The sequence below is a fragment of the Cibotium barometz genome, chromosome 16, assembly GCF_041138505.1.
Source record: "Cibotium barometz isolate CiBa-2024 chromosome 16, ASM4113850v1, whole genome shotgun sequence".
In the NCBI taxonomy this organism is placed as follows: domain Eukaryota; kingdom Viridiplantae; phylum Streptophyta; class Polypodiopsida; order Cyatheales; family Cibotiaceae; genus Cibotium; species Cibotium barometz.
The window spans coordinates 35,394,050-35,421,498 of NC_141061.1; the positions used below are offsets into that span (position 1 = coordinate 35,394,050).

The 27,449-nt window shown below is 43.6% G+C and overlaps 1 protein-coding gene across 1 annotated transcript in view; it reads right to left on the reverse strand.

The window, feature by feature from the left end:
- Positions 1–302: 302 nt before the first annotated feature.
- The window catches only part of RSW3 (Glycosyl hydrolases family 31 protein), a 49,477-nt gene continuing 22,330 nt past the window's right edge, over positions 303–27,449 (reverse strand). Inside the window, exons 4-6 of the mRNA XM_086810509.1 lie at positions 1,678–1,888; positions 1,353–1,559; positions 303–899 (exon numbers count right to left, since the gene is read on the reverse strand). Of these exons, the coding sequence (XP_086666635.1) occupies positions 522–899; positions 1,353–1,559; positions 1,678–1,888 (796 nt within the window). The 3' untranslated portion in view covers positions 303–521. The remainder of the gene's footprint in view (positions 900–1,352; positions 1,560–1,677; positions 1,889–27,449) is intronic.

The window sequence follows — 27,449 nt, forward strand, 5'->3', positions numbered from 1 at the left end:
CATTATTGTATCACTTTGGTCTCATAGGCCCATTGGGTCTTTAGTAGACGCTTAATCTCTCTCTCTCTCTCTCTCTCTCTCTCTCACACACACACACACACATTTTGATATCTTAATGTTCTCCAGTGTTGTAGATGTTCTTTTTTTGCTTCTTCTCACCTGTGCTCCTTGAGTCAATGCAGAGACTAGTCTACTTGCGTTCCATGAATTTTGCTTCTTTGCATTTATGCTCATGCGCTCTCTCTCTCTCTCTCTCTCTCTCTCTCTCTCTCTCTCTCTTGCCACACAGGCTTGACAAATTGTGACCACAATGATCTTCCAAAGAAGAAGTTCTTGATGTGAGTAGAAAGCTAGAACTACTAAAAAGAGCTCAAAGCATTCATGGTTCTGTCATGAATCTTTTGGTGCTTTAAGTTTGGCCAAGGGATCAATCAAAACCTGTCCCAATCTTAAGACAGTTACCCTGTCCATACCTTGAAAAGTTAATATATAAACTATTTATTGAATAACCACCTCAGGTCCTAAATAAGCTTAATAGACCAATCTTCAGCAATTGGAATATTAGGCTTCCTTATGATGTGCGCATTAACTTGAGCTCCTGAACGAAGTAACAGAGAACCAGCCTCAAGTTCGACTCTTCTGTTAAGAGGCTCCACAAAAGCATGCTTAGCTCCTGCCAAGTCCTTGGTCCTCAAACCAAGGACAATGATCCTTTCAACCAAACAAGGTGAGATGAACACCTTTCCATTCTTTTTTGGTCCAAAACTGGATGATGTAAGGCGGCCCTGAGAGAAGACAAATTTGCGATGAATGTAGGCTCCTTCTGCAAAGTCATAACTTTTTCCATCGTCTACATATAACTCCCCTTCAGCTTCATATGAGCTATTCAAGGCCACAACCTGCACATCATCCCAGGATTTTGAAAAAGGCAAATAGAACCTGGTAACGAATCATTTGACAAATAAACAAGCTCAATGATGCTTTGAAAAGAGAGGAAGGGGAGGGAAAAGGGGAAGATGGGGAGGCAGTATCATCAGTCTCCCTAAGCATGTTGACAGAGTGGTTATGGGGTCAGAGTCCCAGCAAGAAGTCAGGGGTTTGACAGTTGATCCCCCTTCGATGCAGCAGTGGACGTTGCAAGGACTAACAGGCTCTTGCTAACTGGGGACCAAAAACCAGATCTGGTGAGCCCTAATTGGAGGCAGTAAAAGGCATGCCGATTTGGCAAGCCCCATGTCATATCCCTTGGTGAAAAACAGAAGACATCACAACTAGTTTACAGGTGATACAACTGAGAGTACTCATAATGACAAGTTGAGAGAACCTTTGAAAATGAGGGGAGGCTTGCTTACCAAGGTATAGGGGTCATTCAAAGTTTGAGTGGAGCTCCGTCGAGGCCTGTCCTTCCTTGGTATTACTGTACCACCCCTCTGGAATACAGGTATTGCCTCCATTGTGACAGGTATTTTATGATAATCACCTCCCATGTAAGTAGCACCAGTCTTCACATCATACCAAGGTTCCACACCAGGCAAGTAGACTGTCTCCGAAGTTGCTCCCTATTATCAAGCATAACAACATACATAGATGCCACCATGAAGCACCTCAGAGATTTGAACCAGAACAGAGGTCAAACAATGCTTACTGCATATCCATTCTCAAAAATTTAACACAAACCTCTGTGTAGACACCATGAACCAACAAGCCACTTCCCACCATACACTCCTTGTCCATTGCAAAAGTCATTTCCTCCTCTGGAAATTCCATCCACAAGGGGCGCATGATCGGAACACCAGTTGTGCTCGCCTCCCTGAACAAGGTGTAGAAGTATGGTAGCAGAGTATATCGTACACGAATGGCCTCACGGATAAGGCTTGTATATGGTTCCCTACAAGGTCAGATGATAAAGGGTTACAAAATCAGCAATTAAACTTGCCTGCAAAAACTTGTCCAAAACTACTATTTGTAATAGCACCCCCATATTCTTCACAGACCCCGCATATGGAGTAAATATATGCAAGCAAGTGCTCCTTGAGACCCCCAACCTAAGCAAAAACAAGTACAGAAGAGCCCGTAAAAAGGGCATGTATGATCGACTATGTAAGAACCTTTTTCTTTCTTTTGAATGACCTTCAGGTTTAGTGTCTGAGGTAAGAGACCCAACACTCAAAATACAACACCCTGCTGAGTTTCAGAAGACCGGGCATAATGGAGGAGTCACGTGCATCATACTCCATTGATGCAAGTTGACATATCCATTCACAGGCTGCTTGTGAGCCCCTAAAAAGGAGGTAAGCAATGAGCTTTGAGTTGCACAGGGCTGTTGTCCATGCATATCCCACACTTGGACACCACATGTACATACTGTACAGACAGGTGCAACAACCTGAAGCCAAATATTGTGCATTTTGTGAGCCCTTGTCCACGGACAAGTGTGACGCACCTCACCTGTAGTGGTGCCACCTGGCAGGCTGACAGCCAAGATACCAGTCGAGCTGCAGGTACAATATGCGCGGCAAGCTCACCGATCGGTCTGTCGGGCAGTGTTGCATAGAAACGCGTTTCGTACAGGTTTGAAACGTACAAAACGTTTCGTCCTATACGAAACGCGTTTCTTATTCATCATGCATATTTTAAAAACCTACAACCCGTCGCATCGAATCGTTCCGTACGGTGTACCTTTTCTGTTCGCGTTTCCCAGTGGCGGCCGCCTGTACGTTTTCGCCGTTTTGTGTGCCAGCTTGCCATCACCTGTGTCAGCGACTCAGCCCACCTGCTCCTTGGTGTCCTTGGGCCTTGTGGAGGTCTTCTAAAGGGGTAATGTCATGTTTTGCTTTATGTTGGTTTTCTCTGCAGCACGACTCACAAAGTAGCACGCTTTTTTCTCTTCCATCAATATTTATGGCATATCTTCCACCCTTGCTCTATTGAGGCCTAAGGCTATCTACCTTCTCTTCCCCTTGCTCTATTGTTGGCCAAGATGATAGTTAAAATCATGAATCATATAATGAGATTACTTTATGTTCTGTGTCACACTTGTAGGGCCAACAATCTGCATTTATCCCCGCCTTGTAGGATGCCTCGAACAAGTGATTCTCTTTGGAACAATGTCACCTTTGAGTCGAGATATGGTGGCTCGGGCTCCGGAAAGTGGAAATGCAACTTTTGTGCTAATAAGCACCATGGCAGTGTCACCAGGCTGAAGGCACATTTGTCACAAACAAAGGGTTTTGGCATCGGGCCATGTAAGCATGTGTCACAAGAAATCTATGATAGCCTAAAGGCTTGGAAGGCCATGCAGCTAGGTATCCCCTTTGAGGATATCCCCAATCTGGGAGAGCCTGAAGCACGTCAAAGTCTCCAAGAGGACTCGCAGTATCAAAGAGGAAGATACCAGTGGTGAGGTTGCAGGTGGTGTTGCAGGTGGTTCTAGCTCGGCACCTCGAGCCAAAAGAACTAGTCTTCCAGTGTTCAAGAAAGGACATGTGCAGGCAGGGATGCAAAAGGCTGCCATGAAAGAGGCAACGAGGGAGTTGATGAAGTTGTTTATTCAAAGTGGATTATCCTTCCACATTGTCAAGACTCCTCAATGGAAGAAGGCAATCAGGGCTATCTCCCGCATTGGGTGTCAGTGGGATGGCCCGTCCTACGAAACATTGCACACTACTGAGCTTCGCAAGGAGCAACTGGCTGTGGAGATGGAGATGGAGCCTCTCAAGGCCACTTGGGCAAAGTATGGTTGTACTTTGCTTTGTGATGGATGGACAGATGTGCGGAAGAGAAATGTGTACAACATTCTTGTATCCTCCTGCAAAGGCACAATGTTCATTTGTGCCATAGATGCATCGGTGCCAGGGACAGTGGTTACAAAGGAGTTCATTATGTCCCACATGTGCCAGGCAATCAATGAAATTGGGCCTGATAACATTGTGCAGGTGATCACGGACAATGGGTCCAATTGTGTATCCATGGGCAGGATGTTGAGGAGTTCCCCAAGATTGTGTGGACACCTTGTGCAGCGCACAGCCTTGACTTGATGATTGAGGATGTGGGGAAGCTTGATTGGGTGAGCAATGTATTTTTTCAGCTGCATCTACCATGGTGAACTTTGTCACAAAGAGGCCAAAGGTTTTGACCATGTACAAGGCCAATAGTGATCTTGAGCTTCTAAAGCCCTCCAAAACTCGGTTTGCATATATGTTTATTGTGGTGGAGAGACTAGTGAGAGTGTGACATGGCTTATTACGCACTATTGTGTGTCGTGAATGGACAACATGGGAGGACAAGGATGAGCCCAAGTCTATAGCATTCTCTCGTATGGTCATGAGAGATACTCGGTGGCAAGATGCAGAGGGACTTGTGAAGGCACTTCAGCCCATGTATAGTGTCCTTTGGCTCACAGACATGGAGGGGAGTACCATTGGGTTGCTTTATGAGTTCATGGATAGAATTGGTGAAGCTCTCAATGATTGCACTACCTTGTCGCGTGACAGGTGCTCACCCTTGGGCTTTAACTTTAGTCTTTGAGTCTTTCTCTTGAGTCTTCCTATAAGTTATTCTATAAATCTTGATCTCTTATGTATGTCACATGTAGAGTTCAAGATATTAAGGAGATCTCGAATCCGCGTTGGGATTGGTTTCATAGGCCAATCCATGGTGTTGCTCACATTTTGCATCCCCTTTGGAGGAATGAGGAGCAATACCTCAATGAGGAGCTAGAGTCAGGATGGACCGAGTACATTACCAAGTTGGTGGGACTGGGAGGTGATATACAGCTTATGAGAAAGCTTGAGGATGAGCTTCTCATTTACCGCAACGGTAGCTATATGTTTGGGCGAGCTACTGCATTGCTCAGGGGGAGACAGTTGGAGCCAGTGTCTTGGTGGGAGAAATACGGTATTGGGACACCCAACTTGGTAAGGTTCTTGTTTCTTGAATCTTGTATCTTTGTCTCCTATTCTTTCAAAATCTACATCCAAATGCTACTCTCTTTTTGACTCTAACTTAACATTCTTTTTTGTACAATTTAGAGACGGATTGCATTGAGAGTTCTCTCCCAGGATTGCAGTTCAGGGCCTTGTGAGAGGAGCTGGAGTACATGGGCTCTTTTTCACACGAAAAAGAGAAATAGACTCTCCACAGCACAATTGGAGAGGCTTGTCTTTTGTCATTGCAATCTCTGATTGCTAGAACAAAAGGGTCATCCCATTGAGCCTCGCCAAGTGAATCCAGATAAGATTAATATCATGAAGTGCAAGGAGATTCCCGACATTCCTCAAGGAGAGAGACATCTATTCTATGCTCTATGAGGAGGTCATGGCTCCGGCTCGCACTACACGATCTTCTCGAGAGGCTTGTAGTAGTGGTGCACCTGCACCTCTAGAGGATGAGGCATTTGAGGACTCGGCTACCGGCACTGACCTTGAGAGTGAGGCTGCAGAGGCAGACGATGCAGATGAGGATGAGCATGAGGATGCAGATAGTAGCTAGCAGCTGCCAGCATCATTTTATTTGGACATGTTATTTAGTTTGAACTTTGGACATGTTATTTATTTTGATCTTGGATTTTGAGTCACAACTCATCACCCACGTGGTGATCCTTTTGATTTCTGTTTAGTCATCAGTGATCACCCATGTGATTTGTGATATCATCATATCTTACATGTATTTTGTTTTTATTGAAATGAATTCAATGTGGTCTCTTATAAGTTATGTCAATAGTCTAAACCTAGGCTAATCTCCCTACTCTAGGCTAATCTAAGATTAATCCAAGCTGATTCTAGGATAAACTAGTTATTGCTTTGTTTCATAGCTTAGTTTTGAACCATCTTCAACTTTATTCAAGAAAAATTGAGAAATTCTTGGATTTCTTGATCTTTCTTGAGTTTCTTGATTTTTCCAAGATTTTCTTGAAGAATTTGGTACAAAGTTCAAACATGAAAAAATCATTCAAGTTGATGACAAAAATCAAGGCAATGGTGATCTTGAGTGTTGGCCATGGCATTAGGACATGATTTTGATCCCAAATTTGAGCCATCTGCTTTCATGTCTCGGGCTATGGAGCTGTTATGGAAAACAAAGTCTTCTGCTAAAGCTTTAAGACTTATGCGGATGGCAAAAGTTTGCTCCCCGAGGATGCATGGCGGATTGAATGTGCTGAATATTGCGCATCATGTCTTGGCAAGGAAAATTCCTCTCCTACTCACCTTTTTTCGTCAGACGCAACCATGGACTCATATGCTTGCAACCATGTGCACGGCCTTACGCACTTCTGCACATGGTGCATGGATCACTGATCACTGGGAGGTCATTTTGGGCAGATTTGTAGGTTCTACCCGGGTTGCCCTTTTGCCACTTCACTTATTTGCAATTGGAAACAGGTCCTTTCGCATGCTCATTGGGCACCCTTCCTTTTGTCTCATGCCAATTCCCTTCGGCAGGAAAGCATTTACTGGAGTGCTGTTTTTGATTCTCCATTGGCCCTGCAAGAGCCGATTCGGGCATACAATCTCAGCAAATTGGGGATTAGGTGCATAAATGATGTTGTTGATGCTACTGGTCAAATGCTTTCCTTCCCTCAGGCTATGGCTTCCTATCCACTAGCCATGCATCACAGGTTCATTTGGAGAAAAATTGCTGACTTGTTGCAGCCTTTTCTTCCCATCCCTCCTTTATCTAACAGGGACAGATTACAGGATTGTCAGTTACACCAGGTGAGCTCAAATTCTCGTCCTGTTATTCTTTCTGACCTAACGGTTAGGACGACATACTCTCTCCTCCAGCCATCACCATGGATTCATTCACATGCTAATTCTCTTTGGCATATGACAAAATCACTTGCTTGGTGGCGAAAGAATCTTCGCAATTTATGGAGGAGTAAATTGCCTCTCAAGCAAAAGCTTTTCCTATGGCGTTGTCTTACAGGTTCCTTATCTGTGGGGGTCACTCTTGCTAAACGAAGGATTGCATCTGCTTCTTGTCTTCGATGCATGGCCCCTTCTGAAACGATGCCTCATTTGTTTTGGACGTGCTCCAGCACTAAGACCTTCATCCGCAAAATTTCCATGTTACTTCGCCTTCGTTTCCCTAACTCTTTTTTTGGGAAACACTTTTGGCTTTTTGGCATACTCCCTATAGCCACGGTCCATTACTCTTTACTTTTGTACTGGGTCAGATATTGGGCTTTCTGGACCATATGGCAGGATCACAACATGAGATATTTTGGGAAACCGTTTTTGCAATCTTATCAGTATTTTAGAAGCTCCTTAAGGCAATTTGTTTATGATGCTTGCCACCAAGGAGATCTTCATCAGTCATGCCTGGAAATAGTTTCTCTTTGCTTCTGATTTCCCGTTGAGGCTCTCCGTTTTGGAGACTCTCATGTAAAATTCTTTGATAATATACTGTTCATGGATTTACAAAAAAAAAAGTGTGTGTGTGTGTGTGTATCTATCTTTCAAAATATGATGTCATCCTACACATTCCAGGTATGGTCATTTTTATTGTGGTAAGACATTGTGGAATAATGAATTTGAGATTAGATTTATGGGATTAAAGGGAAAAAAGGGAGGAAGTGAAAGAAGGGAGGAAGGAGGGCATATGGAGCCTGACATGACATACATGTATGGCTGGTAGAGCCTGACATGGTGTGTCTATGTGGCATATGGAGCTTGACATGACAATACATGTATGGCTCATGGAGCCTGACATGATAGTACATGTGTGGCTTGTGGGGCCTGACATGGTGTACATGTATGGCTCATGGAGCCTGACATGATGTGATTCCCTCGGACTAGCTATCCTGGAGATCTTCTGTATTTATGTTCTCGGAAGGTTCTGGAAGGATCATGAGCCCTGGACATTTTAGTTGATACAACTGAGCAGATGGGTGTTTCTTCAAGTCTAACTGCACTCAGGTGTGTGCATGACCTTAATTTTACCTTTGGATGACTTGTTTTGTTTGCCTGGACAATGCCTAAGATTTCTGCATGCGTTGTCCATAGGGCAAGGGACGCCTGGGCACCCTGTGGACATGTATGTGCACACCTGGTGGTCTACATGTGTTTTTGCAAGTGGTAAGTGTCCCCAAAAACCCAATTTACAGCTTTATTATTTCACACACTAATAATTATGGGTGCAGGTTCACACACACTTATAAGTGACCGGACAACTTATAAGTTGTACACACCCGGCAGGACTTATTTAATACACATGGTGGCCAAAAGACGGGTTCTAGACAATATTTGGGCCATCTTCAAGCAGGTGCCCCCTTCTGGACCTAAAAAGCACACTTTACAGCTATTATTGGCAGAGGAGCTCTATTATTGAGAAAAACTCCAGATTTGTGGTAGGCACCTGCTTTTCTAGGTGCATGGGAGCTGGTCGACTGGTCCTACAGGCTGTTTACAGCCATCTACCGCAACAAACACCCACAGGGGTGTGGGAGATGCTCGCCGGCTCCGACGGGAGGTTTCCCTACTGCTGGCAGACTGGTTTACAGCCCTGAAAAGTGGCTGGTCAGGTCCAAAAACAAGGGAGAAGAGCTGGTCGTTTCATCTAGACAGGTTCTCTACTGACCAGAGACTTGCAGGCTTGTGTACTGCTGCTGGTTGCTTCCTTTTGTGGCTACTGAGGGCTGGTCGACTGCTGTAAACAGCCTCTCAAGGCTGGTTGACTTGTTCTATGAGCCATACAGGAGGAAGGTGAAGATGCAGGGTTGTTCCAGGCTGATGTGGGAGTGCTATGGGCTGTCCATAGTTGTCTTGCATGTGCTTGATGCTGGAAGTGCCCTCTTTTTTCGGTTGATCGTTAACGAATTCTGCATGTGTTTTTGTTTTGCTTTCATCCTGTACTGGAAGAGATAGGTGCTAGCCAGTGGAGAATCCTTGGGCACCCATGCAGTTGTATTTGGAAGCAAACTCCTTTTTGGTAATCTAACCATAAAGAGGGGGAAGAGGGGGGGGGGGGGGTCAGCCCATCTTCTGTGCCCTAGTGTGGTGTACTGTGCAGAGTTGTCATCTTTCTTTTATCTGGCATGCTTATGTGTATTTTTCAGTTTTCTTGATTGATAAGATTTCCATGTTACAGTTGCCCTTCCGTTTACATTGGTATCAGAGCTAGGCTTTCTACAAAGCTTGTGCCTTATATGATGCTGGATATGGCTGTAAGGAGTCACATCCGTGAGAGAAGGTTGGGATTATGAGGTAGCCCTCGTCTTATCGTCGTGCCTCGAAAGAGGTTACTTCTATTTTAAGGGACAGTGAACGTGTGGAAAGACTTCGTGGCCCTCCTGTTTGTGTAGGGACACTATTGTACCTTTGCAATATATTCAGTATCATACTTGGGAAGCTGGTAGAGAGCGGTTCCGAGGCACGGAAATTCCTTTTTCTGAAAATCTGGTACACATTATGGCCAGCTAGTCAGATCATTCTCTGAAGGACTCTATCACCCGTAATCACCACATGCGGGAAGAGGATAGAGACAGGGACCATGTTGAGGCTTTGGCGGATAACGATCCACCGTTGTCTGCCAGCACTGAAGATCAGCAAGATATTGATGCCTTGATGAATGAGCTTGAAGAGCTCCGTGCTTTGCAAAGGGACCCAGATGTACAGAGGGTCATTGAATCAAAGTCTCATGTCAAGGCTGATGTGGTCACTTTTGATGCAATTGCCCAACAGATGGGAATTGACAAACCTCGAGAGTTGGTTGTTGCTTATTTGAAAAGTCATGGCGATGCTGTTTCCAATGACGAGGGCAAGTGCGTCTTCACACGGCAACCTCGCAGGCTATCTCGTGAAGGGAATTCAGATGATGTTGTGAGGGGGCATGCATCCCACACCAATGATGTGAGAGGACATGCAGCCCGCACCAGTGATGTAAGAGGGCATGCAGCACGAGCGAGTGATGTAAGCGGGCATGCAGCCCGAACAGATGTTATGACGGGGCTTGCAACCCATGGAACAGATATGAGGGGGCATGCAGGCCGAGGAGATGATATATATTGACATGTAGCTCGAGGGGATGATGAGGAGTTTTCAGCCCATGTGAGAGATGCAAAAGATTTTCATGCATTGTCGGTGGTATCTCCACCTTCTAGATATGTTCCTGCTCCCAGAGTTCCATCCAGAGTGGAGGGTGTTGCACGGGAAACCAACCCTAGACCTGGGCACTGTCGCCATCGTAGACATGACGAAGAGGATGATGTTTTAGAGCGTCGGGATGCTCGCCACAGCAAGAAGGCCAAAGAGTTCAAGTCAAGGCACAAGGACATCAAATTCGAGAGCTATAATGGAAAGTTGGATACCACCAAGGCACTTGCTTTCACAAGGCAATTTGAAATAGACTTTTGCACTGAGGACTTACTGAGAAATCTATGCTCAAGCATGTGGGTATGCATCTTAAAGAGACTACAAGTAATTGGTGGATGGCAAAGCTTTTGGACAAGACGGCTACTGTCACTATTTGGGCATTCTCTGCGCTTCAGGCCTATGGACGAGTTCTGTAGGATGGACTGGCATCTTATGGTTGGGGACTTATGTCTACACCGAGAGCCAGTAGGCTGGATATATGGGTTGGGATTGTGTATCTGCGCCCAAATCCAGAGTGTGGTACCACGGACTACAAGCTAAATGAATAGGGAGACTGTTCAATGCATCCTTGCATAACATGTTTGCAAGTTAAAAATCCTGTCTTTGCATGAACTATTTGATTGCATGCAAGATTTGTTTGTGTAGTTCACATGTAGGGGACGCCCTCTTGTGAACCGTGCGAGTGAAACTGTATTCTGACCTCGTTTGTGGGCTGTAGACAGGTGGTAAGTACACCACTTTACTCTTTTATGAGTTAAAGCAATGTATTCTTTGTTTTGCAGGTCCACACTTTAATAAGTGTGTCCGCCCAAGTTATAAGTGAGATTGGGCGTCCACACTTCATTAAAGCTCGGGCGGACAAACTATAAGTAAGAATAGACTAGAATTCCCTTCCGGTCGGCTAGGCGAGTGTCCAGGCACCCTTCCCACTAAATTTGTGTGGAAAAGGGATGGTTATGGACTGGGTGGCAGTATGAGGACCTGCCACCATGCTATTACTCATTTTGAAAATTACCTCTCTCTACACTCTCTCTCTAGAAATAGGCGCCCCCCTTCAAGAGAGCCTATTTTTGTTATTCTCTCTAACTTTTTGCTTGGTGAGAGTGCTGATTTTCATTCCCTCTTGCTCCCAGCTCCAATGGAAAGCTTGAAGATTCTTCCTTTCACAGTTAAGCCTCCAGTTGCTCACCTTTTCACTCTATCTCTCTCTTCTAAATGAATATGGAGTCTCCTAACCATTCTACCGCCCCCAAATTCTGCTGAAACCCCAATTTTCAGAAACCCTAATTCTGCAGAAACCCTAATTTCAGAAACCCTAATTTTGGAGGAAACCATACCAAGCTGTGCCCCTTACTCATAGGCATCTAAAGAGCCCAAAATGCCCAATTTTGGACTCATATAACTTGCTTAAAACCCTAAAAATCAAAAACCCTAATTTCAGCCGGAAGTGGAAAACGGTCACATTCAAGCTGTAGTTCGTCCGCACGGAGGTGGAGCTCGACATTGATCGTCCAATACTTGGTAAGAGCATTTTGCGAGCAATTTTCAATTTGAGATTCGAATGCTTTGTCAATATGGTCTCCTATGTCTCGGTCCTGGCACACACATGTGTATGTGTATGGATGCCAGTGGAGCATAGCTGCGTTTGACAAGCTTCAAGGAATCAAGGAACGAAGCTACTCTCAAGTGAAGCTATGGATTCCATCGTCTACGACAAATTTGTTTGCAATGCTGTTTTCATGATCATGGATGCACTTGAACAGTTTGGCATGTGAATGCCCGTGAGGCTTGTAACAGTTTTCCTTGATAATAAAATCTATTACAAGGGGGGTCGGCCCTTTCCGGCCCTAGTGCAGTGTGCAAAAATAAAATTCAGCTTCTTACTCTATTGTGTTGCGCCATTTAAAATTGTTTAATTATGTTAATAGCTTAAGTGTTTGCCAAGATTGTGCTCAACCCCGACCGGGGGAATCTCATTGGTATCAGAGCCTAGGATCTTCCTCCTTTCTGTGTGGAAGACGGTCCTAATCTAGCTTACACTAGCTGTTAGCATTCTTAAGCATTATGGCGAGCCAAACAGGTACTTCACGGGATGTAAATCCAAGGAAGAGTACATATGTGAAGCCAAGAGGAGACAATGTGCATGATGATACTCAAATGCATGAACAATACACTGCTGAAAATGTTTTTCTTGGGTCACATGATGGTATTGCACATGCCGGACAGCCATCTTATGTTAGAAGGGAAGGAAATGCAACTCATGTATATATGGGACAGCCATCCCGAGGTAAGGAGAAGGCTATACAGAGTGATGCACATGATGCTATGCAGGCTGAAATTGCAGACCTCAAAAGGCAATTATGTATGATGCAAAAACAACTCAAGGATATGCATGAAGACTCACAGTCAAGGCATGTATCTCGTGTGTCAAAGCATTCTCCTTTTGTGAATGATGCATTGGAAAATGTTGCCATGGAATTGGGGGTTCAACCAAGAGATATGGCTGTCTCTTACCTCATGGGACAAGGTGATGTAGTTACTCGAAAGGAAGGAGGGCTTAGATTTAAAAAGCCTCCTCTTATGAATCAACATGCAGCTGAAACATCAAAGCTTAAATCTATTGTGCGACAGGAAAGAGAAGAGGCGTCTGCTACCTCTCATCATGCCTCTACCGCACATGTTTCTCCTCCCCACAGGTCATCTATTAAAGCTCATGAAAGTCTTCTCAAGGAACCAACTCATAAATCAGCCCCTCCTCATGATGGAATTGAGCGATATGTTCCTACTAATGAAGCAAATAAGCAACCAATCGAGAGAGATGAAGAGGAAACGCATCAACATAAGAAGAAGAAGACTAAAGAGTTTACTGCAGGTGACAAAACAGTTAAGTTTGAGTATTTTCATGGAGAATATGATTCTACCAAAGCTCTATCTTTTATCTCCCAATTTGAAATTGCTTTTCATGAGGGAGAATTTTCAGAATCATCAAAACTCAGACATGTGGGCATGTACATGAAAGGCACTGCTGCTCATTGGTGGTTGGCCGAGAAGCTTTCCGGCAACACCATTTCTACATGGGCTGAATTCAAACAAAAGTTTTATGATCAATTTTTGCCTCCAAATTTTACTCAGGATATATGCAGGAAGTGGGACAGGTTGGAGCAAAAAGAAGGGCAATCCATTACCTCTTACGTCTCCAAATTTTGGGAGGTATTAATGGAAGTGTTACCCTTCATGACCGTTACTGAAGAAGAAAAGAAGAGGAAATTTGAGTCAGGATTGCAACCCATCTTCCAAAGAGGACTACAAATCTATCCAAACCAAACTCTTCGTCAACTCATAAACTCGGTCTTGGCTTCCGAAGAGCTTAATGTCAAATGGGTGCAATCTAGAATTGACCAAAGCTTGGGCAAGGGTAAGAAGAAAGCTGGTTTTAATGTGCAAAAGGGTGGACAGCCCTTTAGAAGAGATTTCAAAGCCATGCACAAAGCTGAAAATTCAGATTTGAAGGATGTAAAGCCCCCTCAAAGAGCTGAAAATGCAAAAGAAAAGAAACCGTGGCAGAAAAAGGGTGTTTATGGCTTGACTCCTCAACAAAGGGTACAATACATTCGTGAAGGCAAATGCTTTAGATGCGGTAGTAAAGATCACATCTCTCCACAATGCCCTAACAAGAATAAGAAGCCAGAAGAGCCTAAAGTGCATGTCAACATGGTATATGATGTACAGGGCAACACGGGACATGCAAACATGCATAGAATGGTATGCAAAGCATGGGGACAACTAAAAGACCAGCCAGCTTTATTCATGTTTGATGACTGCTCCACTGACAACTTCATCTCCACTGATATGGCTGCTCCCTTGGGGATTGAAGTAGGTGACATGGGACCCGAAATTCATGCATGTTCAACTTTTCTGGAAAAAGATGTGACGGTTACACCCCTTATTGGAAAGCTGCGAATGCATATCCAAGGATACCTCGACCACGAGAACTTTCTCGTTGCCCCTCTTAGTGGATGTGATGTATTACTGGGAAAACCTTGGCATGCACGCCTTGAGCCTACCAAGAATTACAAGACCAACAAAATCACTTTTATGTATAAAGGTAGAGAGCATCATTTAGATGCAGGTGTGTCGGGTGATACTATCCCCATTGTATCTCATATACAAATCAATAAAGCAATGAAAAAGAGTGTTTCTTCGTACTTGGTTTTTGTACGTGATAATGTGGAACACAGTAATGTACATGTGGACACTCTTACTAAAGAGAGGCTGAAATTTTTAAGCGAATTCGGGGATTGTTTTGCTGACTCTTTACCTAATGTAATGCCTCCTTCACGGCCAGAAGATCACCGCATTGAATTAGTTCCAGGGAATTCACCTCCAAATAGGCCAGCATATCGTGTTAGTGCTTGCCAACAAGAAGAGATTATGAAACAAGTGGGTGAACTACTTGAGAAAGGCTTGGTGCGGCCTAGTTCTTCGCCATTTTGTTCACCCGTTCTTCTTGTACAAAAGAAAGACGGTTCATTCCGTATGTGTGTGGATTACAGGGCATTAAATAAGATTACCATCAAGAATCGGTTTCCCATACCGAGGATTGATGATATCTTGGACAAGCTGGATGGATCATCTTGTTTTAGTCGCATTGATCTTAAAAGCGGCTATCATCAAGTGCGAGTGATGCCACAGGATGTACATAAGACAGCATTTCGCACTTCTTTTGGTCTCTATGAGTATTTGGTTATGCCATTCGGTCTTACAAATGCCCCGGCTACTTTCAATCGCATGATGGACCGAATTTTCAGAAATCATAGAACTTTTACAGGTGTGTTCTTTGATGACATTCTTGTATTCTCCAAGAATGAGGAGGATCACAAAAAGCACTTAAGAGTGGTCTTTGAAGAACTAAGGCAGCATAAGCTTATGATCAACGCCAAAAAGAGTGAATTTTTCCTTTCAGAGATTCACTACTTGGGACACATAGTATCAAAGGATGGTGTACGAATGGATCCTGCAAAGATCCAAACCATCAAAGATTGGCCAGAACTTAAATCTATTCATGAAGTCCGAAGCTTTCTTGGTCTATGTTCATATTACAGGAGATTTATCTTTCACTTTGCAATGATTGCTTCGCCATTGCATGAACTCACCAAGAAACGTCCTATGTTTAAATGGACAGAGGTTGAGATTAATGCTTTCAATAAGCTCAAGAATGCCATTATCACAGGGCCAGTCTTAATCATTCCAGACTTGCAAAAGCCATTTGTGGTAGAATGTGATGCTTGTGGCAATTGCATTGGAGCCGTCTTAAATCAAGAAGGACATGCCATTGCATTTGAAAGCAGGAGATTGCAAAATGCTGAACTTACTCTTGATGTTTATCAGAAGGAATTATTGGCCGTCATTCATGCTCTCACAGTATGGAAACATTACTTATTGGGAGCTGAATTTGTTGTCAAAACTGATCACCAAAGTTTGCGGTACTTTCTTACGCAAACTAAACTCTCTGAGAAACAAATGAGAATGGCCAATTTTCTCTCAATGTTTCATTTTCAGATTTTGCATACTCCTGGCAAGAAAAATGTGGTAGCAGATGCATTGTCCAGAAAACCATATGTGGCTGCAATTTCGGTTGCTTCTCATCAAGACTTGTCTACTATGCGAGAAATGTACCATTTGGATGCTGATTTTTCAGATTTATGGGCTGATTTAATGACTGGTCATACACATGCTTCTTATGTGGTCAAAGATGGTTATATCATGAAGGATAACTGCTTATGTGTGGTTTCAAACATGAGACAAAAAGTTTTGGAAGAATGTCATGCACCACCTTATGCAGGGCATAGAGGGATACTCCCTACTACTCAAATGATTGAGAGATACTTCTTTTGGCCAGGTATGAGGAAAGATATAGAAGCCTATGTACGTGCATGTGTCACCTGCCAAAAGGTAAAATTTGATAGGCAAAAGACTCCTGGTTTGCTTCAGCCTTTGCCTATTCCGGACCAGCCATGGGAAAGCATTGCAATGGATTTTATTATGGATTTGCCCCGCACCCCAAATGGCAATGATGCAATATGGACAATTGTGGACAGGTTTAGTAAACAAGCACATTTTCTACCTGTCAAAAAGACCATAAAACCAGAACATATGGTCAAAATTTTTGTGTCACAGGTATTTAAACACCATGGTATGCCCAAATCAATTGTGGGAGACAGGGATCCCCGAACAACAAGCCTCTTTTGGAGAGCTCTTTTTGATAACATGGGCACAAAGCTGAATTTTTCTTCAACTTATCATCCTCAAACGGATGGACAAAGTGAAGCTGCAAATTCAGCTGTGTTGGATTTGCTTAAATGCTATGTGACAGATCAGAAATCTTCTTGGGAAAAGTATCTACCGCTTGTAGAATTTGCATACAATAATACGGTACATGCTTCTACAGGCAAGGCCCCATTTGAGATCATTTATGGCAAAGTGGTATTGCCACCTATCTTACGCACAAAAGATGAGATATTTGCTGCTGATGACTTTGTCAGGGACCTTGATATTGCCTTTTCACAAGTTCGGACAGCCATTGCACGCTCTCAAGCAAAGCATAAGAAAGCTGCCGACAAGCATAGAAGGCAATTGGACATTAAAGAGAATGACTTGGTATTGCTAAAATTTGAGAAAGCTAGACTCAGGAAGAGGTCTGGCAAGGAGAGAGCATGCCCAAAACTCTCTACCAGGTATTATGGACCCTTCAAGGTGATCAAGAAGATCAATGATGTGGCTTTTCGACTTGCTTTACCGGATCATTGGAAGATTCATAATGCATTCCATGTGAGCCTCTTGCGCAAATATGTGGGACCGGAACCTTTGGAACCGGTTATGGAAGATCCACCAGAGGTGGAAGAGCTGGAAGAGGTATTGCAGCCAGAGCAAATTGTGTTTCATAAGGAGCGAAAGTTTGCAGGTGGCAAACTCCAGAGGCGCTACCTTGTGAAATTCAAGAACTATTCTCCTATGGATGCAAAATGGATGGATGAAACATACTTTCAGGAGTATCCGCAGCTCCTCCAAGCATATTTGGAAGCATTTCAGTTGCGGTCAACTGTTTAGAAGCAGGGGAGGATGTCACTATTTGGGCATTCTCTGCGCTTCAGGCCTATGGACGAGTTCTGTAGGATGGACTGGCATCTTATGGTTGGGGACTTATGTCTACACCGAGAGCCAGTAGGCTGGATATATGGGTTGGGATTGTGTATCTGCGCCCAAATCCAGAGTGTGGTACCACGGACTACAAGCTAAATGAATAGGGAGACTGTTCAATGCATCCTTGCATAACATGTTTGCAAGTTAAAAATCCTGTCTTTGCATGAACTATTTGATTGCATGCAAGATTTGTTTGTGTAGTTCACATGTAGGGGACGCCCTCTTGTGAACCGTGCGAGTGAAACTGTATTCTGACCTCGTTTGTGGGCTGTAGACAGGTGGTAAGTACACCACTTTACTCTTTTATGAGTTAAAGCAATGTATTCTTTGTTTTGCAGGTCCACACTTTAATAAGTGTGTCCGCCCAAGTTATAAGTGAGATTGGGCGTCCACACTTCATTAAAGCTCGGGCGGACAAACTATAAGTAAGAATAGACTAGAATTCCCTTCCGGTCGGCTAGGCGAGTGTCCAGGCACCCTTCCCACTAAATTTGTGTGGAAAAGGGATGGTTATGGACTGGGTGGCAGTATGAGGACCTGCCACCATGCTATTACTCATTTTGAAAATTACCTCTCTCTACACTCTCTCTCTAGAAATAGGCGCCCCCCTTCAAGAGAGCCTATTTTTGTTATTCTCTCTAACTTTTTGCTTGGTGAGAGTGCTGATTTTCATTCCCTCTTGCTCCCAGCTCCAATGGAAAGCTTGAAGATTCTTCCTTTCACAGTTAAGCCTCCAGTTGCTCACCTTTTCACTCTATCTCTCTCTTCTAAATGAATATGGAGTCTCCTAACCATTCTACCGCCCCCAAATTCTGCTGAAACCCCAATTTTCAGAAACCCTAATTCTGCAGAAACCCTAATTTCAGAAACCCTAATTTTGGAGGAAACCATACCAAGCTGTGCCCCTTACTCATAGGCATCTAAAGAGCCCAAAATGCCCAATTTTGGACTCATATAACTTGCTTAAAACCCTAAAAATCAGAAACCCTAATTTCAGCCGGAAGTGGAAAACGGTCACATTCAAGCTGTAGTTCGTCCGCACGGAGGTGGAGCTCGACATTGATCGTCCAATACTTGGTAAGAGCATTTTGCGAGCAATTTTCAATTTGAGATTCGAATGCTTTGTCAATATGGTCTCCTATGTCTCGGTCCTGGCACACACATGTGTATGTGTATGGATGCCAGTGGAGCATAGCTGCGTTTGACAAGCTTCAAGGAATCAAGGAACGAAGCTACTCTCAAGTGAAGCTATGGATTCCATCGTCTACGACAAATTTGTTTGCAATGCTGTTTTCATGATCATGGATGCACTTGAACAGTTTGGCATGTGAATGCCCGTGAGGCTTGTAACAGTTTTCCTTGATAATAAAATCTATTACAAGGGGGGTCGGCCCTTTCCGGCCCTAGTGCAGTGTGCAAAAATAAAATTCAGCTTCTTACTCTATTGTGTTGCGCCATTTAAAATTGTTTAATTATGTTAATAGCTTAAGTGTTTGCCAAGATTGTGCTCAACCCCGACCGGGGGAATCTCAGCTACTCGTACATGGAGTGCTTTCAAAGAGCAATTCTATGATCAGTTCCTTCAACTTCACTTCGAGAAGGATGTACGAAAGGAATGGGATTGGCTAACACACGGTGAAGGCGAATCCGTTTCCTCTTATATCTCAAAGTTTTGGTGGATTCTTCTCAAAGTCACACCTTTCATGACGATTAGTGAGGATGAGAAGAAGAAAAAGTTTGAGTCAAGGCTGCAAAGAATCATTCAAAAGAGCCTTGCAATGTATCCCCACAACACTCTACACGAGCTCATATACTCGGCTACTATTTCTGAGGAGTTACATGGTAAGGGAGCATCAAAAAGACAAGAATTCAGCTCATACAAGGGAAAATTTAGAGCTGGAAATGAGTAGAAAAAGGGTGGACAGCCCCCTAAGTTTATGCCCAATGAGTCCAAGGATGTAAAAGGGGGCTCGGAAAAGAAGCCGGGGGGTAAAAAGGATGACCCTAAGCTATCCAGACAGCATATTTTTGATTGCATAAGAGAGGGGAAGTGCTTCACATGTGGGAGCAAGGATCACATGAAATCTCAATGCCCCCAGAATCCCAAAAAGAATAATGTGCAGGATGCAAAACTGAGTGGGAATATTATACCCGATGTACAATGTAACACTACACATGAACCAAAAGCAACATTTTATGCAAAGCTCAGGGCAAGTTAAAGGATCAAACAGCTTTGTTTCTTTTTGATAAAGCCTCAACAGATAACTTTATATCCATACAGATGGATGCTGCTCTTGGGCTAAAACCCAAGGAATTGGGTATGGACTTTCATGCAGATGCTGCCTTTGAGGGCAAGTCAAGGTCAGTCCGTCCCATCATCGGGAGGTCAGTCCCATCATTGAGAAGCTTCGCATACAGATACAGGGATATTTGGATCATGAAGACTTTCTCGTAGCACCACTTACAGGATGTGATGTGATACTTGGGATGCCTTGGCATTATCGTTTGGATCCCAAGATTTTGTACAAAGAAAAGAAAGTTATGTTTACTCATAGGGGTAGGGAAATTTGTATTGATGCAAATACTACTGGGAGTACCATACCCGTTGTAAGCCACATTTCTATTTCCAAGGCAATAAAGAAATTAGCTTGTTCTTACTTGGTCTTTGTACGTGATAATGTTGAGCATGATGCTGTAAATCTCGTAAGTCAAGATAAGATTGATTTCTTAAGTGAATATAATGATTGTTTTACTGACTCCCTACCAGGACAATTACCCCCAAAGAGGCTAGAGGATCATTGTATTGACATAATCCCTAGTAGCTCTCCTCCTAACCGACCTCCTTATAGGGTGAGTGCTGCCCAACAGGTGTAAATATTGACTCAAGTGAATGATTTGCTTGACAAGGGGTTGATAACGCCAAGTTCTTCGCCTTATTCTTCTCCAGTTTTACTTGTGCCCAAAAAAAAAAAGATGGAGTTTACAGAATGTGTGTTGATTACAAGGCCCTTAACAAGATTACCATCAAGAACAAGTTTCCAATTCCTCGAATTGATGATATTCTTAATAAACTTGAGGGAGCTGCTTGTTTCAGTCACATTGATCTTAAGAGTGGCTACCATCAGATTAGAGTAGTACCTCAAGATGTGCACAAAACGGCTTTCAGAACATCATTTGCGCTATATGAGTATTTGGTGGTGCCATTTGGTCTTACAAATGCTCCCGCCACTTTCAATAGAATGATGGACAAAATTTTCAGACCTCACCGTAAGTTCACAGGAACATTCTTTGATGATATTATTATCTTTTCAAAGAGTGAGGCTGAGCATAAAGAACATCTCGCCATTGTTTTTGAAGAGCTTAGGAAACACAAGCTTTTCGTCAATGGAAAGAAGAGTGAATTCTTCTTGTCAGAGATCCATTATTTGTTTCAAAGGATGGTGTACACATGGATCCCGCAAAGATTCAAGCTACTAAGGACTGGCTAGAGCTTCAAAATGTTCATCAAGTCATGAGCTTCATTCGTTTATGCTCTTATTATCGTTGATTTATTCGACACTTTGCTTTCTTGGCTTCTTCGTTGCATGATTTGACGAAGAAGAAAGTTGCATTCCGTTGGTCTGATTCAGAAAAGACAGCTTTCCAAAAGTTGAAGAATGCCATCATCTCAGGGCCTGTTCTTATTATTCCAGATTTGCATAGACCTTTTGTGATCAAGTGTGATGCATGTGGAGATTGTTTGGGGGCTGTTTTGAATCAAGAGGGACATGCAGTGGCTTTTGAGAGCCGCCGCTTGCAACATGCAAAATTGCATATACCTCCGTGTGGGTATTGATTCTTTCCCAAAAACCACGGGTCTTCATGCAATAGAGCTGGTACAACAGGTTCAGCTCTCCATTCAGCCGAAACAATAGGTACAGTGGCCAGTACAGTAGGTACAATGGCTGGTACAGCCAGCACAAGGGCTGGTACAGCCAGAACAGTGGCTGGTACACTCGGTACATCAAGTACAAATGCTGGTACAACAAGTACAATGGCTAGAAATCATAATAAATGATTGAATACCCTTGCCTTCAGTATTTCTTCGCGATGGAAGCCTCCAAAACAGTCCCCAACAGTCGGTATTCTTCATGGGCAGCCTTCAAGAGAGAGAGAAAGAGAGTAGCCATCATTAGGGCAGCCTGTAATGGTGGTAGAGGCTAGTGTGCAGCAAGAGAGATTCCATTAATGAAGAGAGAGGGCTCCAATTTATAGATTTGGGCCTCCCATGAGCTAAAATGGCAAGAGAAGGCTACAATGACAAGTGGAGAGCCACACAATAGCTGAAGTGACAAGTGTGAGGCCACTTGTCTCACTTTGATCCACTTTCTGACAAGTGTCAGGCCACTTGTCTCACTTTGGTCCACTTTCTTGCCACATGTCCCAATCTAAGAGATGGGTCCTTCCATAAACTTTATCTCTAAAAACATTCTGTCATAGGCACTTTGCCAACTCTTGGTATCTCCTCAATTCCAGATGTAATGACGCGAACAGAATTTCCATCGGAGTCGGGCCAAAAATAGCAACTCTCCTAAATTTTAGGAGTGTGGTCCTTTGTATTCTAGGATAATCCCCCATTCCCAAAGCTTGTACTTTCCAAAAATTTAAACATCCTGGAGTCCACCAGATCCCTTTCAGGCGGGGAAATGTCCAGGCTGGTGACAATCATTACCATGTGCCGATCGCGGCAAGTCCATAATGAAATTCATGGCAATGCTTTCCCATGGTTTATGTGGAATGGGTAAGGGTTGAAGAAAAGCAGTTGTTTTGTGCTTGTCAAACTTGACTTTCTAACACACTAGGCACTCACGAACATAAGCTTCAATATCCCTACATAGAGCTGGCCAAAAGAAATATCTTTCTAAAGCCTGTGTAGTAGCCAGAATACTACGATGGCCTGCATATGGAGGAGCATGACACTCTTCCATAACCTTACACAAATACGGTTTTGCATCATTAGAAAACCATTTAGAATCGAATAAGATGGGACATCATTACCATCATTCAAATTAGCCCAAATAAGCTGAAAATCTGTGTCCAAAGCATACATATCCCACATTCCGGACAAGTCCTGATGATAAGCGGTAGTCACTGCATGCACCTGAGGCCTACGTGACAAAGCATCTGCTATCAAATTCTTCTTGCCCAAAGTATGCAAAATCTGAAAATGAAACATGGACAACAAAATTTGTCCACCTTAGATGCTTTTCTGAGAGTTTAGGCTGTGTAAGAAAGTGCCGTAAACTCTGATGATATGTTTTAACCATAAATTCAGTCCCCAAAAGATAATGTTTCCAAGTTTGAAGGGCATGAATAACGGCCAATAACTCTTTTTGGTAAACCTGCAAATAGATTATGTTATTGGCTCGGCATTTCTACAGCCTATGTTCCGGCTCAGTTGCCTTGTGTTGGGCTGTGTTATGGCATTTGTATATGGATAATCCGGCATCTCCCGTGGGGAGAGTAAGGCCCTCAAAGCTTGTACATGATATTATTCTCCTTGGGTAATAAAATACTCCAAGGGGGGGGGGGAGGGGGTCGGCCCATTCCGACCTCTAGTTGCGATGACTCCATTGGACTGTGTAACCGCTCCCTACTGGAGGCCTACAAATCGGAAGACAATACACATTTTTAGAACACTTAACTAATATCAACAATGGACATTATTAGGACATTATTAGCAACATTAAAACTGAAAATGACCAATAACACTTGACACCAGCTCTGGGGCCGGAAAGGACCAACCCCCCCCCTCCTCCCCCTCAATACATTTGTATTTCTTAGAGTATTTATATGTACAAGTGTCACGGCGGGCCAATAGGCCAGATTTCTCCTCACATGGAGTGAATACAACTCAAATAAATTGGGTACTTGTCGATGAAGTCTGGACAGTCGAAGAAGTCCCAATTCACAGGCACACTCCCCCCTTCACTGGATGCACACCTACCTTTCACTGGTCTTCCGGAACCGTGCACCAACAGGCACGCCCGTACTAACACAAGCAAAGGGGTACACCGCAGAGGGAACTTTGCCGCCTAGTTCTCCCAGATAAGCTTTGCTCCCAGATTCCCTAGTGTGTCTAACCTTCACTGGCTCTCAGAAGTTCTGAGGGCGCGGTTAGCACCACCACATTAGGAAAACTAACACCACTAGGAAAACTTCATAAGCATGGCTAGGTTAAACATGCTTTGTTCCTGCTCTGCACAAGACTTAAAGAAATCTCTAAACTTAATTTAACAAATTTTAAGTTTACACAAATAAGAAACATGAGGCACCTGGTACAGCAAGTATAATTCAAGTACAGCAAGTACAATTCAGGTACAGCAAGTACATCACACGTGTGCAAGTACAATCAACCAAGTACAAGGAACATCAATTACAATTCAGGTACCACAGGTACATCACACGTGTGCAAGTACAATCAACCAAGTACAAGGTACAACAAGTACAATACTTACAAGTACAAGGTACAACAAGTACAATCGACTAGGTGCAGCAGGTACAATACTTGCAACAGGTACAATCAGCCAGGTTCAAGGTACAACAGGTACAATCGGCCAAATACAAGGTGCAATAAGTACAGTACTTACAGCAGGTACAATCAGCCAGGTACAAGGTGCAGCAGGTACAGTACTTACAACAGGTACAACAGATTCAACACAAGCGGATACAGTTTACAACAGCCGTACAGCTCACATGTGCAAGTGGGAGGCGGGTACAGAGCAGCAAAATTTCAGCAAGCGATGGAGAGAAAAGTGATGCCAGCCACCCACGTGGGAAAAATACTAAAATATTTCATGCAAAACCTTTTCCAAAGGTTATATAACCTTAATACCTATTTAATACTATGGACACCTACACTAGAAAATGTCCAGCCCCTCTTTTAAATGTGTGTAGACACATTAGCTTATAAATATTAAAGTGACCGTAGCTTATGGATTTTACATTTTAAAAAGGGCCAAAATGGTAATACCTACCACATGTTCACATGCCACACCAATGTGTCAGCAAGCAGCACTCCCACGATACACTGGGGGCATCCCCGTCCAGTGTACTGGCACGGCAAAATAGGCAAACACGCAAACAAATCATGCGAAAACAAGTTTATGCATGCAATCATAAATGCATGTGCGCATGTAATGGACGAAATCTCCCTTTCATGAAACTTGTACAAAGAGTTCCTGTCAGGCACAAAACTGGCATGACAAAAATATGAATATATGTCCTGGTCTTCCTATGGAGTGACAATCCCATAGGTAAGATGCCATCCTGGCCGTACACGGGTGGCACCAACAAGCTCCCGTCCATCCAACACGAAGTAGGTCACACACGGGTGGCGCAAAACTGGTTCCCGTCCATGTGACGCAGTACTGGTCACACACGGGTGGCACAAATCTGGCTCCCATCCATGTGACATCGAAAGACTGGCCCTTTCACATGGAACACCGGCCTGGCCCCATGTGAACATGGCACAAATCCGGCCGCTCTATGGAGTGACAGTCCCATAGAAGTGGCTCCAAAAATGGAGATGGACCAAATGGTGACATCCCCCCGGGCTTCTAAACAGTTGTCCTCAACTGAAAAGCCTCAAGATATGCCTGCAAAAGCTGAGGATAGTCAACAAAATAATCCTTGTCTACCCACTTTGCATCAATTGACAAATAATTTTTAAATTTCACAAGATATCTCCTGGAAAGCTTCCCATGTGGTAACTCTCTCTCCTTGTGAAATACAATCTGCTTTGGCCGGAGGATCTCCTCAAGCTCATCAACTTCTGGCGGATCTTCTGTGACAGGCTCCTCTGGATCTGGCCCCACATGCTTCCGCAAAAGACTCACATGAAAAGCATTGTGAATCTTCAAATGGCTCGGTAAAGCAAGCTTGAAGCACACTTCATTGATCTAGTCAACCACTTTGAAGGGTCCATAATATCGAGTAGAAAGCTTTGGATATGATCCCTCTCGTCCTGGCCTCTTCTGAAAGCCTAGCGTTCTCAAATTTCAGCAATACCCAATCACCTTGCTTGACTTGCATGTCCCTTCTATGCTTGTCAGCAACCCTCTTATGCTTGTCTTGTGACCTTGCAATGGCTGTCTGCACCTAAGCAAAGGCTACATCCAAGTCACGCATGAAGGAGCTTAGCTGTTAGGGTTAGGGTTTGGAGGGTACTTCAGCAAGAAACGTGAGTGACAGAGAGAGGAACACGACTTCTCTTCTATTGAGTTGTTATAAAATGAAGTACAATAGCCACATAAAGAAGTGACCTAAAAGGTGTGTTCACATGGTCCGGCCATAAAGTGTGCCAGGTGGACCAAATCACTTATAAACTATTATAAGTGGAACTAAGCTAAAACTGGGAGAAAAAACCTCCACTAACTGAAGTAAAAAGTGCCCCAGTAACCTACTAATGATCACTAGCACTCCTCTGGGTGCATACACAGCATAAAACCCAACAAACCCCCCTGGAGTGATATGTGATCACTGTACATCATCCACCAAAAGGAAACAAATTCAAAGCAGTGCGGAATGCTTTGAATTTCGGACGTGGTAATGCCTTGGTGAAGATGTCTGCCACATTCTGATCTGTAGGACAGTAGATCAGACTGATATCACCTGCCTGGAGTCTCTCCCGAACAAAATGATAGTGAATCTCAATGTGTTTCGTGCGAGCATGAAACACAGGATTCCTGGCCACGGCAATGGCACACTGACTATCAGTATAGATAGGTGTAGGCTCCTCCACTGAAATATCCATATCAGTCATGAGACGACGCAGCCAGATACACTCAACGGTAGTAGTGTAGGCTGTTCTGTACTCTGTCTCACAAGACGAAGTGGCCACTGTGGTCTGTTTCTTGCTTAGCCAAGAAATACATGAAGAGCCAAGAAAGAAACAATTTCCACTAGTGGAATGTCTGGTATCAAAATCACCAGCCCAATCTGAATTGTTGTAAGCATATAACTGCATATCACCCCCCTCAGGATAAAGCAATCCTAGAGACAAGGTACCCTGCAAATACCGAAATACACGCTTCACAGCTTGTCAATGTGACAATCGCGGGCTGTGCATGAATCTGCTCAACTGAGATACGGCATACTGAATATCTGGCCGTGTAGTACACAAGTAAATAAGGCACCCAACAGCCTGAGCATATGTAGTGGCATCAAATAAAATATTGTCATCTTGTAGTGACAGTTTCATCCCAGGCTCCATAGGAGTGCTAATAGGCTTGCAATCCTGAAATTTAAACTTCTCCAGAAGTTTAGCAACATACCGAGATTGCAACAACCCAATGCCTCTGTTATCCTGCACAAACTGTATGCCCAAATAGTAGTGTACGAGCCCCAAATCAGACATGTCAAATGTCTTTTGCAGTATCTCTTTAAAAGCTGCAATTTTGTCATCATTTGATCCCATGAGCAAAAGATCATCTACATAAAGACTGATGACCAGCAGATCTTTCTCTTCTTTCTTTACATACAAAGTGGCTTCTGATGGACTATTCACAAAGCCTTGAGTGAGCAGGAAAGCATCTATTTTTGCATACCAAGCTCGTGGAGCTTGTTTCAAACCATACAAGGCCTTTTTCAGCCTGCATACTTTCCCTTCATGACCATGTTCTGCAAAACCTATGGGTTGATGTACATAAACTTCCTCCTCGAGGTCCCCATGTAGGAAAGCAGTCTTGATGTCCAACTGATGAACAACCCAACCACGATGTGCAGCCAATGCAATGACACACCTAAGTGTCGACATACGGGATGTAGGAGCAAATGTCTCCTCATAATCAATGCCCTTCTTCTGTGCATAGCCCTTTGCAACTAGACGGGCTTTGTACCTCTCAATGGATCCATCTGCATGTCTTTTCAACTTATAGACCCACTTAGTACCAATGGCTTTCTTGCCTTTGGGCAGATCAACCAAATCCCATGTTTGATTCCTTTTAATAGAATCAAGCTCATCCTGCATGGCTTTATTCCAATGCACATTGTCTCGTGCATCCACAAATGAATCGGGCTCATCATCATCCTGTAAACTGGCTGCCATAACCATATTTAAATCCATGATGTGTGCATGCTCATTGGTCTGTGTCTCCCTACGAGTATGGCCAGCAAGAG